A 14,364-nucleotide genomic window follows, 5' to 3' on the forward strand; every position below is an offset into this window, starting at 1 on the left:
GAGGAGCCCGGTATCAATGCAACTGGTAGTATCTAATGCTGCACAAAGAGTGAGAGGAACTTCTGTTGTTACTCCCCCTCTGTGATGTCAGAAACCATTACTGGCATGTAAAGCATCTGATCAATCTCGATTTGATCTGATGCTTTTGTAGCCAGAGGAGACATGAGGTCTAATGGAACTCGGATCTCTCCCTGAAGAGGACCTGTCACAGCCCATGCTATCACAAGTGATGTTGTTCACCCCTTGTGTTAGCAATAAAGTTAATTGGGGAGAAAATAAATTGTAAAGCGCCCCAGTATTTGCCCCCATGCATGTAGGTCCTGCATGCATATGTAAACAGCCATTGCACCACACGTGCGATATCGTCAGAGTGAGAGCAATAATTCTAGTGCCAGACCTCCTGTGTAACTCCTAAGCTGGTAACCTGTAAAGGCTTTTTAAAGCGTCTCTAATGAAGATTTTTAGGTACCATAGTACCACAGGCATATGCAATTGTAAAGTGTGACATGTTGGGTATCTGTTTACATGTCATCATTTATCAACTTTTTTTATATTTTACAAAAATTTTTTATTGTGTTTTGTATGCATTGAAATTCATGAAAGTGTGTTTTCCTGAAAATTTGTGTTTTGATAAACCGTTACACAAATATTGTGCAACATAAAAAATTGCAACAATCATTTTATTCTCCAGGGTGTCTGCTTAAAGTATTCATACAATTTCTCATACAACATCTGTTACTCCTTCAGGTAATTAATCTTACTATGCCTGCCACAATGAAGCACTACGTTCACAGAGTTGGCCGTACAGCCCGTGCTGGCAAGGCTGGGCGATCTGTTTCTCTGGTTGGCGAAGAAGAAAGGAAGATAATGAAGGACATTGTTAAGAAAGCGCAGGCGCCCGTAAAGGCCAGAGTCCTTCCTCAAGGTGAGACTAGCTGGTGAGAGGCTTGGTGACATTTCAGCTGAATGGCAGAGACTCTTGTAATTTAACCTTATGGGTGTTTCCCATCAGATGTGATCTCTAAGTTTCGGGAAAAGATCAAGAACATGGAAAAGGAAATTTATGCAGTGTTACAGCTAGAAAAAGAGGAGAAAGAGATGCATAAATCTGAGGCTCAGGTAGGAGGAACTTATTTGTACTGATTTTATTTTTTCCCTCTGTGCCAACATCTGATATGTGCTCTATGCTTGCTGCACTGTTATTGGTTGTTATTCCCAGCTCTGTGGACTAAACACATCTCCCTCTTATGTTATGGAGAATTAGGGGGAAGTGTCCAGTAGTCTTTTTTTTTTTTTTTTTTTTTTTTTTTTTTTAGGGTTCTCCACAACATGTTGTAGGGAGATATATTTCTGTCCTAGGCTGACAATGTTGATTTTCCATAGGTACAGTATGGTGAGTGTTGCTCACCTAGGACAGGAAGTGTCATATTAGCAGGATCACCAGGTAACAAAGCCTGACAAAAAAACATGCAGCCATCACTGGACTGGAAACGTGCAGTATATACTACATTTTTTTACTTGGGTTTAGATGCGAGTAAAACCTCCTTCTTTTCAGCCACGGAAGCTGCCATCTTGGCCTCTGCTTAATCAACCTTTTTTTCCCTCTGTGCCAGAATCTGATTTGCTCTATGCTTGCCATGACACTGCACATGTGATCAGTTATGACTCCAGCCATTGGATGGTTTGACAGTTTGGTTGAGAGCACAACCAATCTGACCACTATATTTCCGGCATGTGCCAGGGCCAGGCATGGAACTGTTTTTTTTTTAAACTGTTAAATCGATGGGTTGACTTCTGTTTTAAGTTGGCATTGCTTTGATTTCTTTTGAAGTTGCAAATGTGCATTTTTTTTGTGGTTTTCAGATAAAGTCGGCACAAGATAGACTGCAAGAAGGAAATCAACCTCAGGGCCTGGAGAGAAGCTGGTTCCAGACCAGGGAAGAGAGAAAGAAAGAAAAGTGTAGGTGGAGAAATGGGCCTGCAGTGGGGGTTATAACAACGACAAAAAAAAAGAAATGTAGCATGTTTGGTCTTGGTTGTAGAAAACTGTTTGTATTAGCAGTTGCAGCTAGTTGGGTTACAATGAAAATTTTATTGGAGTGTTTACCTGCCATTAAGAATTGTATTGCTGTCATGGCAGTCACAAGATTTACATTGCCTTTCCAGATAACATAGTCATCTTGGTGACCTTGTCTTCCTCTACTGTTGTTAAGCCAAGGCTTGCCAAATCTCAGGTGTCGGGTCACCATGGCGACCAAAAATTGCATCCCGGCTCCTGGGTTCCCGCCAGCCCATCCACCGCTGGCACCAAGCGCAAGCATTTCCCACTGCCGACTCCCCAAACATGCAGGGCCGGGTAGCCGATCCAGTTCCAACCAGTGGCTGAACTACCAGGGTTGCAACGGTTGCACTTGTAGCCGAGCCCTGAAGTTCTGCCATTGTGGAGGGGGGCCCCAGGACGACTGTACCAACTTTCAGCCCTGGGCTCTGCTCCTGTCGGCTGCGCCTGCCTTCCTGTGGTCTCTGCCTGCCTCAGGGATCGCCTTTGCATTCCAGTCATTGGTTGTGGGACCAACGTGTGTGCTAGCAAATGACACACTGCACAGACTAGATGGGAGAACAATAGCCCAGGAGCCGCAGCTGCTCTGCCTTCCAGTTCCGTCCTTCAACTCTGGCTCCCAGCTTTAGACACTTATTGGCTTGCAGGTGCTTCTGAGTCGCACTGCTAAGGCAATTCATGGGTAGAGGCGCTGATGTACAGGGACTGTGAACTAATTGGGTTGCCGACTGCTGCTGACCAGACGAGATGCTGGCACCCCCTCCCATTAGATCAGAGTCCCCCAATATCAGCATCACCCCCTTTTGGAGACCTACCATTACATCAGCAACCCCCTCTGTTAGATCAGTCCCTTTTATATTTTCGTCCCTTCATATTAGCACCTCCCCATTGTATCAGAGTCCCCTTTTAGAGATCAGTGTTTACCCATCTGTGTCTCCGAAAACAAAGCCCTGTCAGTCAAAATAACAAAAAAAAAATGGCTTTTGATTTCTTTAGCTGGTTCAGTGCAAATTTGTCAAGCCCTGTGTTAAGCAACACAACTTCATCAACTCCCTACCCCCTGTCCATAATTAGATATTGAATGAACTGCAGCATCTGGATGACCTTCTCCTCTGCTCACGGTTTTCCATCCTTGTTGGCACATGCAAAACACGATTGGCCCCGCTGGTCTACAATATTATTGGACATGGCACATGATTGGCCAGTAACGCCTCCGGCGCATGCACACTGTGCTCTGAATGATGGAAATGTTCAAGTCTGCCAGCCATTCAGAGTGCTGTGTCTCGATCGATACTGACTCCCATGCACATGCGTCTTTATTACCGCTTTAAGACCAAGTCACATTCTGCTGCTCACGTTGGTTTAATTAAAAATACACTTAGGGGGCTAATTTATAGTGGATATAGTCTCCTTTATGCACCACTGTGTTAAGCACACTACAGCGCATCTCGGCTATAAAATTGGCCCACAGTGTGTGGCCAGTGGGGAGCTCCCATGAAGTCCTCTCCACAGGGCACATTTGTAAAGCACATTGTATTTGGCATAAGTATTCAGACCCTTTGCAACAAATGAAATTTAGCTCAGGTGTCCCGTTCTCATGATCGTTGCTGAGATGTTTCTACACCTGGATTGGAGTCCATCTGTGGTAAATTAAATTGATTGGACATGATTTACACACTTTTCTATAAAAGGCCTTAAGCTGGCCATACATTATTCAATTTCCTTTAGTTTTACCTTCAAGTATGTAGTATAAAGGTCTGCCTGAAACTGTTTTAGGTTTGACCTCATATTTTATGGTTTTGGTAAATCTAAAGGGAAATTGTACAAGAAAATCGTATAATGTATGGCCAGCCTTACAGCTGACAATGCATACTGTATTAGAGCAAAAGCCACAAGGTAAAAGGAACGGCTTGCAGAGCTCAGAGACAGGATTGCCAGCCAGTCACCGATCTGAGGAAGGCTACAAAAAATTTCTGCTGCATTGAAGGTTCCAAAGAGCACAGTGGCCTCCATAATTCTAAAATGAAAGAAGTGTGGCACAACCTGGACCCTTCTTAGCCCTTGTACACACGGTCGGACATTCCGACAACAAAATCCGTCAGATTTTTTTTATGACAGATTTTATCCGAAACTGGTGTTGCATACACACGGTCGGACAAAGTTATCGTAAAATCCGATCGTTCCTAATGTGATGACGTTATTTAGTTATGACGGGACTTCGTTCAGGCTAGTAACCAATGGCTTTAGTCTAGGAATTTGATCTGAGCATGCGTGGCACTTTGTCCGATCGGAATTTTCTACAAACGATCATGTTGTTGGAAAATGTTTATATCCAGCTCTCAAACTTTGTTAGTCGGACATTCCGACGGAAAAAGTCAGATGAAGCCCACACACGGTCAGATTATCTGACAACACGGTCCGATCAGACATTTTCCATCGGAATGTCCGACTGCGTGTATAAGGGCTAAGAGCTGGTTGTCTGGCCAAACTGAGCAATTGGGGGAGAAGGGTCTTAGTAAGAGCAGTGACCTAGAACCTGATAGTCACTCTGAGCTCCAGAGATCTTCTGTATAGATGGGGGGAGAAAAGTTCCAGAACAACCATCACTGCAACCCTCCACCAATTTGGCCTTTATGGCAGAGTGGCTAGACGGAAGCCTCTCCTCAGTGCAAAACACGTGAAAGCCCGCTTGGCGTTTGCTAGGAGTTTTTTTTTTTTTTGTTTTTTTATGCAGTGTGTCGTTTCAAGCTGAGATTCTCATTTCTTTTTCTTTCTCAATCTGCCAGTATCCCATGCTCTTCAGGAATTTGATTTGGCACTGCGAGGGAAAAAAAAGAGGAAGAAATTCATAGCAGATGTTAAAAAGAAAGACATGACGGTAAGACAGAACAAAAGGACGGTTCGGTTTCCTGAATTCCAGCTTTGCTTTTCTGTGACCTGTATTCTCTCTTTACAGGCTGAAGAGCGCTCTCAGTTTGAAGTCTTGAAGGCTCAGATGTATGCGGAGCGTGTGGCCAAGAGAGACCGCAAGCCCAAGAGAGCACGGGCAATGCCTGTGGAAGATGAAGCTGCAGGTAAGCACAAGTAGTGGTAATAGTGGAAAATACTTACCTATTTTAACTGAAAGATGCTTGTAACAAACAGGAAAACCGAACCTGCTGAGATTGCCTTTGAAAATGCTAGTTGGCTGCCTCTCATGCATCAATATTTTTTTCCCCCCTTCCGCATTCTTTGTCTTCTTGATCATAGTATACATCCCTGCCTGTGTAGTTGGGGTTCATTGACTTTTAAGTGGTTGGTGGATGGATCAGATCTTATGTCTACCAGCCCCATAGAAGCCTCTCGGGCTAACCTGTGCGAGTTCAATTGTTGAATCGAAAAGCCAGCAGACGGATGTAAAATGCACAACCCCTGGCAAAATGTATGGAATTGCCACTCTTGTAAAAAAAAAAAAAAAAAAACTATATATATTTATTATTATTCTTATTTTTTTAATTATTTAACATGGTTTAAAAACTTTTTTTTTTTTTTTACTTTAAAAAATAATTTAAAAAAAGCTGGTCAGTTGCAAATGTTTTGTGCAGCTCAAGCAGGAAAAAAAAATGGAATTGCTGAATTCTGAGGAAAAAAAATTTGAAATCGCCATGTATTTTGCAGTTCTAAAACAAACATCTGCATCAGATTACGTCCTGAAAAATGATGTCCTCATCACTTCACATCCTTTCAGATGATGGAATAAGTCTCCCTCTCTAAATAAATAAATATATATATATATATATATATATATATATATATATATATATATATATATATATATATATAATGACATCTCCCTCATACCTTTACCTGACAACCTGACCTGCAACCCCATATCATCAATTATTGTGTAAATTTGCATGTTTTCTTCAGACAGTCTTCTTTAGACATTTCATTGGAACGGGATCAAACAAAAGTTCCCACATCATCACCCTTGCCCAATGCAGATTTGTGATTAATCGCTGAATATCCGTTTCATCCACAGTCCATGATGGCTTTTCTTTAGCCCACTGTAACCTTTTTTTTATTTTATTTTTTAAATTTTTTTTGTTTAGGTGTTAATGATGGTTTTTGTTTGGCTTTTCTGTATGGAAATTCCATTTCCTTTAGACGATGTCTTACAGTTCTGTCACAGATGACTCCAGTTTCTGACCATTCATTCCTCATTTGTTTTGTTCATTTTATGTTTTTAAGGCCTATTGCTTTTAGTTTTCTAACTTGAGGTTTTGCTGTCTTCCTTGGTCTACCAGTACGCTTCCCTTTTAACAACCTTCCTATTTGATTTGTGTTTGAAAACCATCATTAACATCTAAACAAAAAAAAGAGGTTACAGTGGGCTAAATAAAAGCAATCATGGACTGTAGATGACTGGATGAAAGTGATATTCAGGGATGAATTCCGAATCTGCATTGGGCAGGGTGATGATGCTGGAACTTTTTTTTGTGATTTGGGGGGGAGAATGGGCTACAGCTGCCTTGTGTAGTGTGGACAAAAATCTAAGGTCGGTCATAGACAGAGCGATAGTTGCAGGAAAGAATCGCTTGAATCCCCCCGCGGAGCCATTGTGTTCTCCCAGTGGGGGCTGCTGGCTTCCCTGACTGAAATCTGGTTAGGCACAGGCAAGCTGTCTACAGCCCCTATAACACCTATCGCTATACAAAGGATTGCATGTGCCATGGGACAGTACCACGGCTGAAACCCAGTACCTTCTTAAGACTTTATATACTGCCTCCAAGGTTGTAGTATTGAATGAGCATTTTGCAATAGTAGACCAGGTGTAGAGAAACTGTGGATGTTACAGGGTGGTTGTAAAGGTAAGAGTGAGCGGAATCTGCAGATGCGGTATGCAATATAATAATTCTCCCATTCCCTCTTAGGTGTGCTTTAAAACAGTAAGTCATAAGTGCCGGGGTTAAAAGGATACACAAAGAATGAATTTAAAGCCATAACTTTCTTTACCATTTTGAATTGTTGGAAAGGTTTAGAATCTCTGTCATGTTTTTATTGCCATCTGTCTTCACTAGTGATGGGGAGATTCACCCCTCTCTATTTTCCCTGTTGATCACTGGAGTGAAAGTGATGGGAAATCCAAACTGGAGTAGAAGGGAACTCATCTTGGTTACCACTAAGAGGGATTTCCTCTACTTCCTGTTGTGTCCACAGAACATGGAGAAGGGAAATCTGCCCAGTGGGGACACATGTGCCGAAAAAAACCTGACAATTAACCTCTCGCTAACCTACAACTAAAAACCTGTTGCCCTGTAATACAACTTTCTCTAATTTCAAATCATGGCAGAGCCCTCTACTTTTTGTTTTTCAGCCAAACCATCAAAGCCAAAGAAACAGAAGAAAAGCACAGTGTTTGATGAGGAACTAACAAACACAAGCCGCAAAGCCCTGAAAAAATACAGAGCGGGGTAAGTCACTTCTCATCCATCCATCTATCCATCCATCCATCCATCCCACGATGAGGAAGTAGTGGTTCATAAAGTCGCGCGCAGCAGTCAGAGGGTTTATTATTCATGTAGGCACAATTAATCACCCTTTGGCAGAGGCTGGTAGAAGGAACTGCAGTATTGAAACACATGCAAACCAAAGCAATTAAAAGAAAAAAAGTCTATTATATTGTTGGACAGAGCATGTAAAATGGCATTGAACAAGAATTGGCTCTCCTTAATGGCCAGCATTCTCATTAAAACACTACAGTTTGCATTTCTCTCTGAACCGTACAGTAGGTTATGCACAGGACCAGATTCAGTTTTTGACTGCTGTACTACCCAGAAATAGGATAATGCTGGGAACATTTTGGGGTTTGTGAATTGCCTTGCACTTTAACCCACAGCTAAGGTAACCCTGCAGGCACTTCAGATGGTCATTCAAAGGCATTATAGTGTGAATGCTTTGAAGCTTTGTGGCCACAAACATGGTACAAGTCGCATGTAGAATCTTTCCAGTTCATGTTTTGTGTAATTGTAAAGTGGAAATCTTCCTGTTTGTGCTCTTTTCATAGCTCTAACTTCGTTTGTGTAAATAGTGTGGTTTGAGGTTTATTTTTTTTTTATTTATTTTTTTTTTCCTTTCAGCCCATCTTTTGAAGACCGAAAACGTCTGGGAATACAGCAGCGCAGGAAAGGAAATTTTAAATCTAAGTCACGGTATGTTGGGAAATATAAGATTGTAATCCTTAATATTTTTGTTCTTTATTAATCGGAAGAGTTATGTTCCACCCATGTGGTGCTTTGTGTTATTTTTGCCTTCCATGAGGGAACAACATTCTTTTTGATATTGATGAACCCTATGCAAGGGGCATTAAAGTGGTGTCGAACTGTTAGCCAATCAGGAGAGAGGGGCCGGGCCTAGTTGCGGCTCCGTGTGTCAATGGATACATGGAGCTTCAGCTCTGTTCGGGTGCCCAGTGACCTGAGAAGAGGATCTGGGCTGCCTTGTACAAAATCACTGCACAAAGCAGGCAAGTATAAAATATATTTATTTTTTATAGAAAAAAAAAAAGACTTTACAATCACTTTAATGTGCATGAGAATTTGATGCCAGAGCTACATGTAATTCATCCTCAACTGATGCCCATATATTGCCTGGAGTGTGGTTTACAAGCTTCATCACTTCAGTGCCCGTTAATGTGCCAGTGTATTCAGATGATTTTGCAGTTTTCTATTGCCTTGTGGCCATATGCAGTGATTGATGCACACCCCCATTAATACATAACACCACCTAATTCTGATCAAAAGATAACAATTGATTACTTATTTTCTGACTCTGTCCACTGTGCCATTGTACCTCTGTTTAGAGGCAGTATTAAAGTAAACCTGTTATGCATCTAACTTACCAGTTTGTTCTGTTGCTTTTTAAAATATTATCAACTATGACAATTTATTTTTATTTTTTTACATTCTTTATACCAAAATAAATATCATTTGTAATAAAAAAAAAAAATTGAAGTAAACCTGTTGGTGGATACCAATTTCATATTTCTTTTCCATAACAGCCTCACTAGGTGACAGAAAAAACGCTCTGACAATGTATAATATTTAAATTTCTCTTCAAAGCTTACTAAAACCTCGCTTATGTTTGTTTATTTGATATTGCCTCCTCTGGGCAGTTAGTTTTACACAGAGTGGCCCCGATCATCCTCTTCTGAGGTCCCTCAGCGGCGCTAGTAGCTCCTCCCCGCATCAAGTGCCCACATGGGAGAACCGCTCTGCTTCGGCGGACACATGTGCGGGTGTGCTCCCGAGTCCTGCTTGTGTCCATTCACATAGAAAGCAGGACTTGGCCCCGTCCCTTGCATCATTGATTGATTTGATTGAGAGCAGCGGGAGCCAGTGGCTGCGCTGCTATCAATCGATCCAATCAGGACACGAGACAACAGCTAGAGCTGGTGTGCTCGTCCCTGGGGAGAAGAAAACCGGGTTCAGGTAAGTAAAACGGGGGCACTGGGGGGCTGCAACACTACAGAAGGTTTTTCACCTTAATGCATTTACAACCCCTTTAAAGTACATCTGGAATGGCTCCAACTTGGACCTCTTGCGGTGCCAGTTGTTGGTAGACCGTGTTTAACTTTAATTCTCCCTCACCCTTTATGTAACGGACGCTGGATAGTTCAGTCATCTTTTGTTTGAAACCTGTCAGACGACACTTTGAGACTGGTGGAGCTCAATCCCAGCTGTCGCTGACAGCTCTGGGTCCTCCCAGATGCTTAATAACCAATCCAAAATGGCTCCCAATCATGTGATCACTATTGTTGGCTATTGTATAACCTATCACATGTAGGCTGGAGGCTTCCTTGACAAAATGAGCTTTTATCTGTCCAATCTTGTAATTTTCTGATAGAATTACTTTATGTTGACACAAGTCCATCCAGTTCAAACCAATTACAGTAAAATATTTTTGAACATTTTGTCAGCCTATAATAAACGCAGTGTGACAAATAAAAATTCATAATATATTCAAAAGCATATAAACATTTATATAGTTATGAAAATTAGTCATACAGCTATTGTCATGTTAACTGAAATTGCTACACTTGGGAATCTAAATCTCCAATCAGGAAATGGTTAAGAGCAAGGCTGTTATAGGTAAAAGATGGCTTTCTAACTGCAGTGTTGGATGTGGTAAAAATCAGAATCATCTGACAAGTAGAGGCTTGTTGGGTACTTTGCTTGACCAAGCTGCCACCTACATCTTTGCCACCAAGGTCTGATAGCAGTTTGTAACAACACAAGACTATGTCAAGGGAGTGTACTGTGCAGAGGAAAACATCTGCTAGGTGAGGTGCACAAAGCTTGTGCTATTGCCTCTGTGGTTGGCACAAATCTGCACTTTTCTTGACATTGATGACAAGTGACAGTTGTGTTTTTTTAATGTAGTTTTACTGTCTTGAAGTAGTGCTCTGTTTGTAAACAATTTGCATTAATAGGATGGTCCTTTTTTTTCTTTAACCTGTCCACTGTTACACCTGAGGGTAAAAAATTGTTCTGGGGTGGTTAACCTTGTTTTTTTTTATATATATGTCTAATTAAAATGTATTTTTCGTCTCAGGTATCGCAGGAAGTGATGACGTAATGTTCTTATTTCTGCAAGACATTCTACAAAAAGACTTTATCTGGACTAAATATTTAATGTGTCTGGAGTTCAAGCCCTATCCAACACATCAGAGTATTCCGGTACAAGTTATGTATGTACTGGTTCTGGTCAGCAATTAAGTAATGAAAACAGGACAGCCCCACAAAGCTCTGTTTTAAAAAAAAAAAAAAAACAAGTGGCTGATTTACAATGTATATTTCCTTGATGGGTTCCCTGTAAGACCAGAAGATGGTTCCATGATCACAGCGACCAGTGGATGAAAGAACACCATATTGTATTTTTGTTTGCAAGGTGAACTAATTTTTATTAAAATATTTTTTTGAAATTCTTGCATGAGTTTCAGTCACAAGTACATTCCCTCTGTTAGTCTGCTTTACCTTATTACGATCTCTGGATCCAGAATGTGCAAAGATGGTTGGAGGGTGTTGTGGCAAATGTGCAAAGATGGTTGGAGGGTGTTGTGGCAAATGTGCACTACAGGACTGCTGCATTTGAGCCATATCCATACTTAAAAAATGCATTCAAAAGTGAATTTGTAATTGAGTCGTCATAGTTGGCCCACATGTACACTGCTGCTCTCCTCCTTGTTATCTTATCAGTACATGGGGTCATTTACAGTATTTTTTTTAAGCAATTGAGTTTAGCGTCTTTTTTTGGAATGCAAAAAAATGGGTTCAGAAGCTGAGTTTAGAGGCATTTCAAGCACCAAACACTTCTAAACGCACTAACTGACATTTAGCTGCGTTTCATTTACAGGCATTTTTATTTTTGCATATTTTGGGGGAAAAAAAATTATATATAATTTTTTATCTTATCTTTTCCTAAATGTGGCAAAACGGACATTTTAAATGAGAGTTACGATCTGTCAAGTTAAATTGTTGAGGAGAGGTTGTAAAACGTCTCGTGTACATGAAGCCTTACTGCAGTACCTAACAACAGGTTTGTGTAGTTCTATAGTCAAATAGATCTGTCATGCTCCAGGATGCATACTGTATAGAAATACTGACTTGAGGTACCACCCAGGAATTAATATTCAACTATTTTACTTTCTAAAGGAGTGGTGAACACTGAGCTACTTGATTATCTTCTTCCCAGCCACTGGCATTAGCAAATATAGGAACTGGAAGTGATGGCTGTTCCCTGAGTTCCTCCTGCTCTCCACACTAAAGCAAGTTACTGTACTCCCCGCATGTACCGTACAAGTGATCACTTTTAGGCCTCTTGCACACAATACTCCTGTTTTTGAGCATCAATTTTTTTTTTTCAGTATGTATTTGCGTGCATATGCGTTCACAATTTTCGCATGTTTATTCTTGTGTTCAAAATGTTAATGGACATTTGCACACATGAAGTGTAAATTTCTGGCCAAAAATGCATTTATTTTTTTCCACTGAAGATTACACGGCTCGTGTTTACGTGCATAGGCACACTACAATTAATGATAAAAAAATATAAGGGTGCACAGCGCTACAAATAAAAGTCCATAGTGTTTGATGAAATAAGGTCCTTATTCAGTGGAAAAAGCTGTAATGGCCCACAGTGTAGACAGAAATACAAATTAGGAGAATACGGACTTATCCTCCACTGAGCATCAACACACTGGGCCTCTTGCCAAAAAGAATGGACCACTTAATCACAGGTGGTCAAACAGGCATGATAAATCCACAGAGCCACAAAACCATTAATGGAGATCACAGATGGCTGGGTCTTGTAGTCTCACCAAATAATCAGAGGTGCATGCATAAAATATATAAAAAGGAGGCACTCCTCATGGTGTATTATAAAGCCAATGTATATTGAAAGAAAAACCCAGGGTACTCACATTTCATCAAATAAAAATGAGCATGTACAAAAAGCAGCAGTCTGTATAAGGAGCATTGATTTCCAACCACAAAGAGGGCCGCAGTCGACGCATTGCAGCGCCGTGATGCCAGAACACCACAGCATTTCATGCAATCGAACATCATCAAGGGTGTGGTTAGAGTCCATATAAACTACTTTATATAGGAAGGGCAGAAGTAGACACACCAATTCCCGTGTTCCATGCCTCTCTGCCATCCACCAGCACAGTCGTACCACTTTGGATCAAACTTTGCCCTGCGACTTGAAGTCCGACTTCAATAAACAGGGATCAGACTTTGATCTGACAATACCAGGCACTGCGTCTGGTATGAATCTTTAGAGGGAACGCCACACAAAACGTAAAAAAAACAGCATGGGTTCCCCCTCAAAGGAGCATACCAGGCCCTTTGGTCTGGTATGGATTTTAAGGGGAACACCATGCTGGAAAAAAAAACAGCATTGGGGTCCCCCCATAATCCATACCCTTATCCATGCACACATCCCAGCAGGTCAGGAAAGGGGGTGGGGACGAGCGAGCGCCCCTCCTTAACTGTACCAGGCCGCATGCCCTCAACATGGGGGGGTGAGTGCTTTAGGGCAGGGGGGGCCTTACACCCCCCCCCACCACAGAGCACCTTGTCCCCATGTTGAGGACAAGGGCCTCTTCCCGACAACTCCTTTATAAGGGTTCCTAGATAGCATTGATAAAGAAATGACAAACTGGCATTCACGATACTTCCTTCACCAGAGAAGGAAGCTTTGTGAAAATCAAGACAGTGTCATTTCTTTATCAATGCTCTCTAGGAATCCTTATAAAGAGCATTGCAGCACTGTAGCTGGTGTCCATGTAGTAGATAACCTGTACTTGAAGGCTGTGCATCAGTCCCTTAGGCGGCTCCCCTTTTGCTCTCATCCCTTGTCCTACAAGGAGAGGAAACAAGGTGGTATGAGCCTTTTACAAGAAGAGATGGTGCAGATGATCAGCAGCCAGCCACCTAGGGAGACCCAAATTAAGCCCCACCACCAGTAGGGGAAAAGAGGAATCGCACACATCCAGACTCCCCCCAGCCCTGTTGGTCTGTGGATAGGACTTAGAATTCAACCAAAACCCCTGGTATCCCCTACACCAGGGAGTAAGAGTCCAAGCTACATGCATCCCCAGGTTCACTGCCCCCGTTTTGGAATGTTGCTGCCGGGAGGCCCCTGCCACCTAGCACGAAGGCCTAGATAAAACAAACTTATTCAGAGTTCCTGTCTGGCCAGAGGAAAAAAAAAAAAAAAAAAAAAAAAACATACTGAGAGGCTGCTGCCTGTGGTCTGTCTTATAATATGGATCACGTTTTTCCTGAGCTAGGTGGGAGGAGCCTCCGTAAGCCATCCTGGAAGATAACTTGGCAAAGAATACTACCCACTTTCACCACCTCTTTAGGCCGGTGTTCTGGCAGATAGTGTCCTGCCATCATATAGTGTCCGCCCTGTACTGCGCAGAAGAAGCTTCGGAAAATCTCCGAAACTGATTGGGGCCTGCGGCATGAGTGGAGGTGGTAGTCCCACCATCCAAGCGGACATAGGATTGAAAATTAGAGGGCCCCTCGCGGGCGAGCATCGCTCGCCACGCTTCGGGCTCGGCTCTTTTTTTATTCCTACTCTATGTCCACTTGGATGGTGGGGCTAGAACCTGTACTCACGGCGCAGGCACCGTTCATCCTCGGCTATTTTCGGAATCGGTTGCCGTGTACTGCGCATGCACAGCAGACACTATCCGATGGGGGACCTTATATGATGGGACACCGGCAAAGGTTCTAACTGCTGTCCTTGTAAAAGTG

The 14,364-nt window shown here is 42.1% G+C and overlaps 1 protein-coding gene across 1 annotated transcript in view; it reads left to right on the forward strand.

Moving 5' to 3' along the window:
• Nucleotides 1–11,021, forward strand: part of DDX27 (DEAD-box helicase 27) — a 40,709-nt gene extending 29,688 nt beyond the window's left edge. The window contains exons 14-21 of the mRNA XM_077459210.1: nt 748–925; nt 1,013–1,119; nt 1,864–1,960; nt 4,846–4,937; nt 5,016–5,133; nt 7,416–7,512; nt 8,179–8,250; nt 10,652–11,021. Of these exons, the coding sequence (XP_077315336.1) occupies nt 748–925; nt 1,013–1,119; nt 1,864–1,960; nt 4,846–4,937; nt 5,016–5,133; nt 7,416–7,512; nt 8,179–8,250; nt 10,652–10,667 (777 nt within the window). The 3' untranslated portion in view covers nt 10,668–11,021. The remainder of the gene's footprint in view (nt 1–747; nt 926–1,012; nt 1,120–1,863; nt 1,961–4,845; nt 4,938–5,015; nt 5,134–7,415; nt 7,513–8,178; nt 8,251–10,651) is intronic.
• The last annotated feature ends 3,343 nt before the right edge of the window (nt 11,022–14,364 follow it).

Source organism: Lithobates pipiens, unplaced genomic scaffold (genome assembly GCF_037356315.1).
Source record: "Lithobates pipiens isolate NorthernLeopardFrog02 unplaced genomic scaffold, aLitPip1_a1.2 Scaffold_28, whole genome shotgun sequence".
Taxonomy (NCBI): Eukaryota; Metazoa; Chordata; class Amphibia; order Anura; family Ranidae; genus Lithobates; species Lithobates pipiens.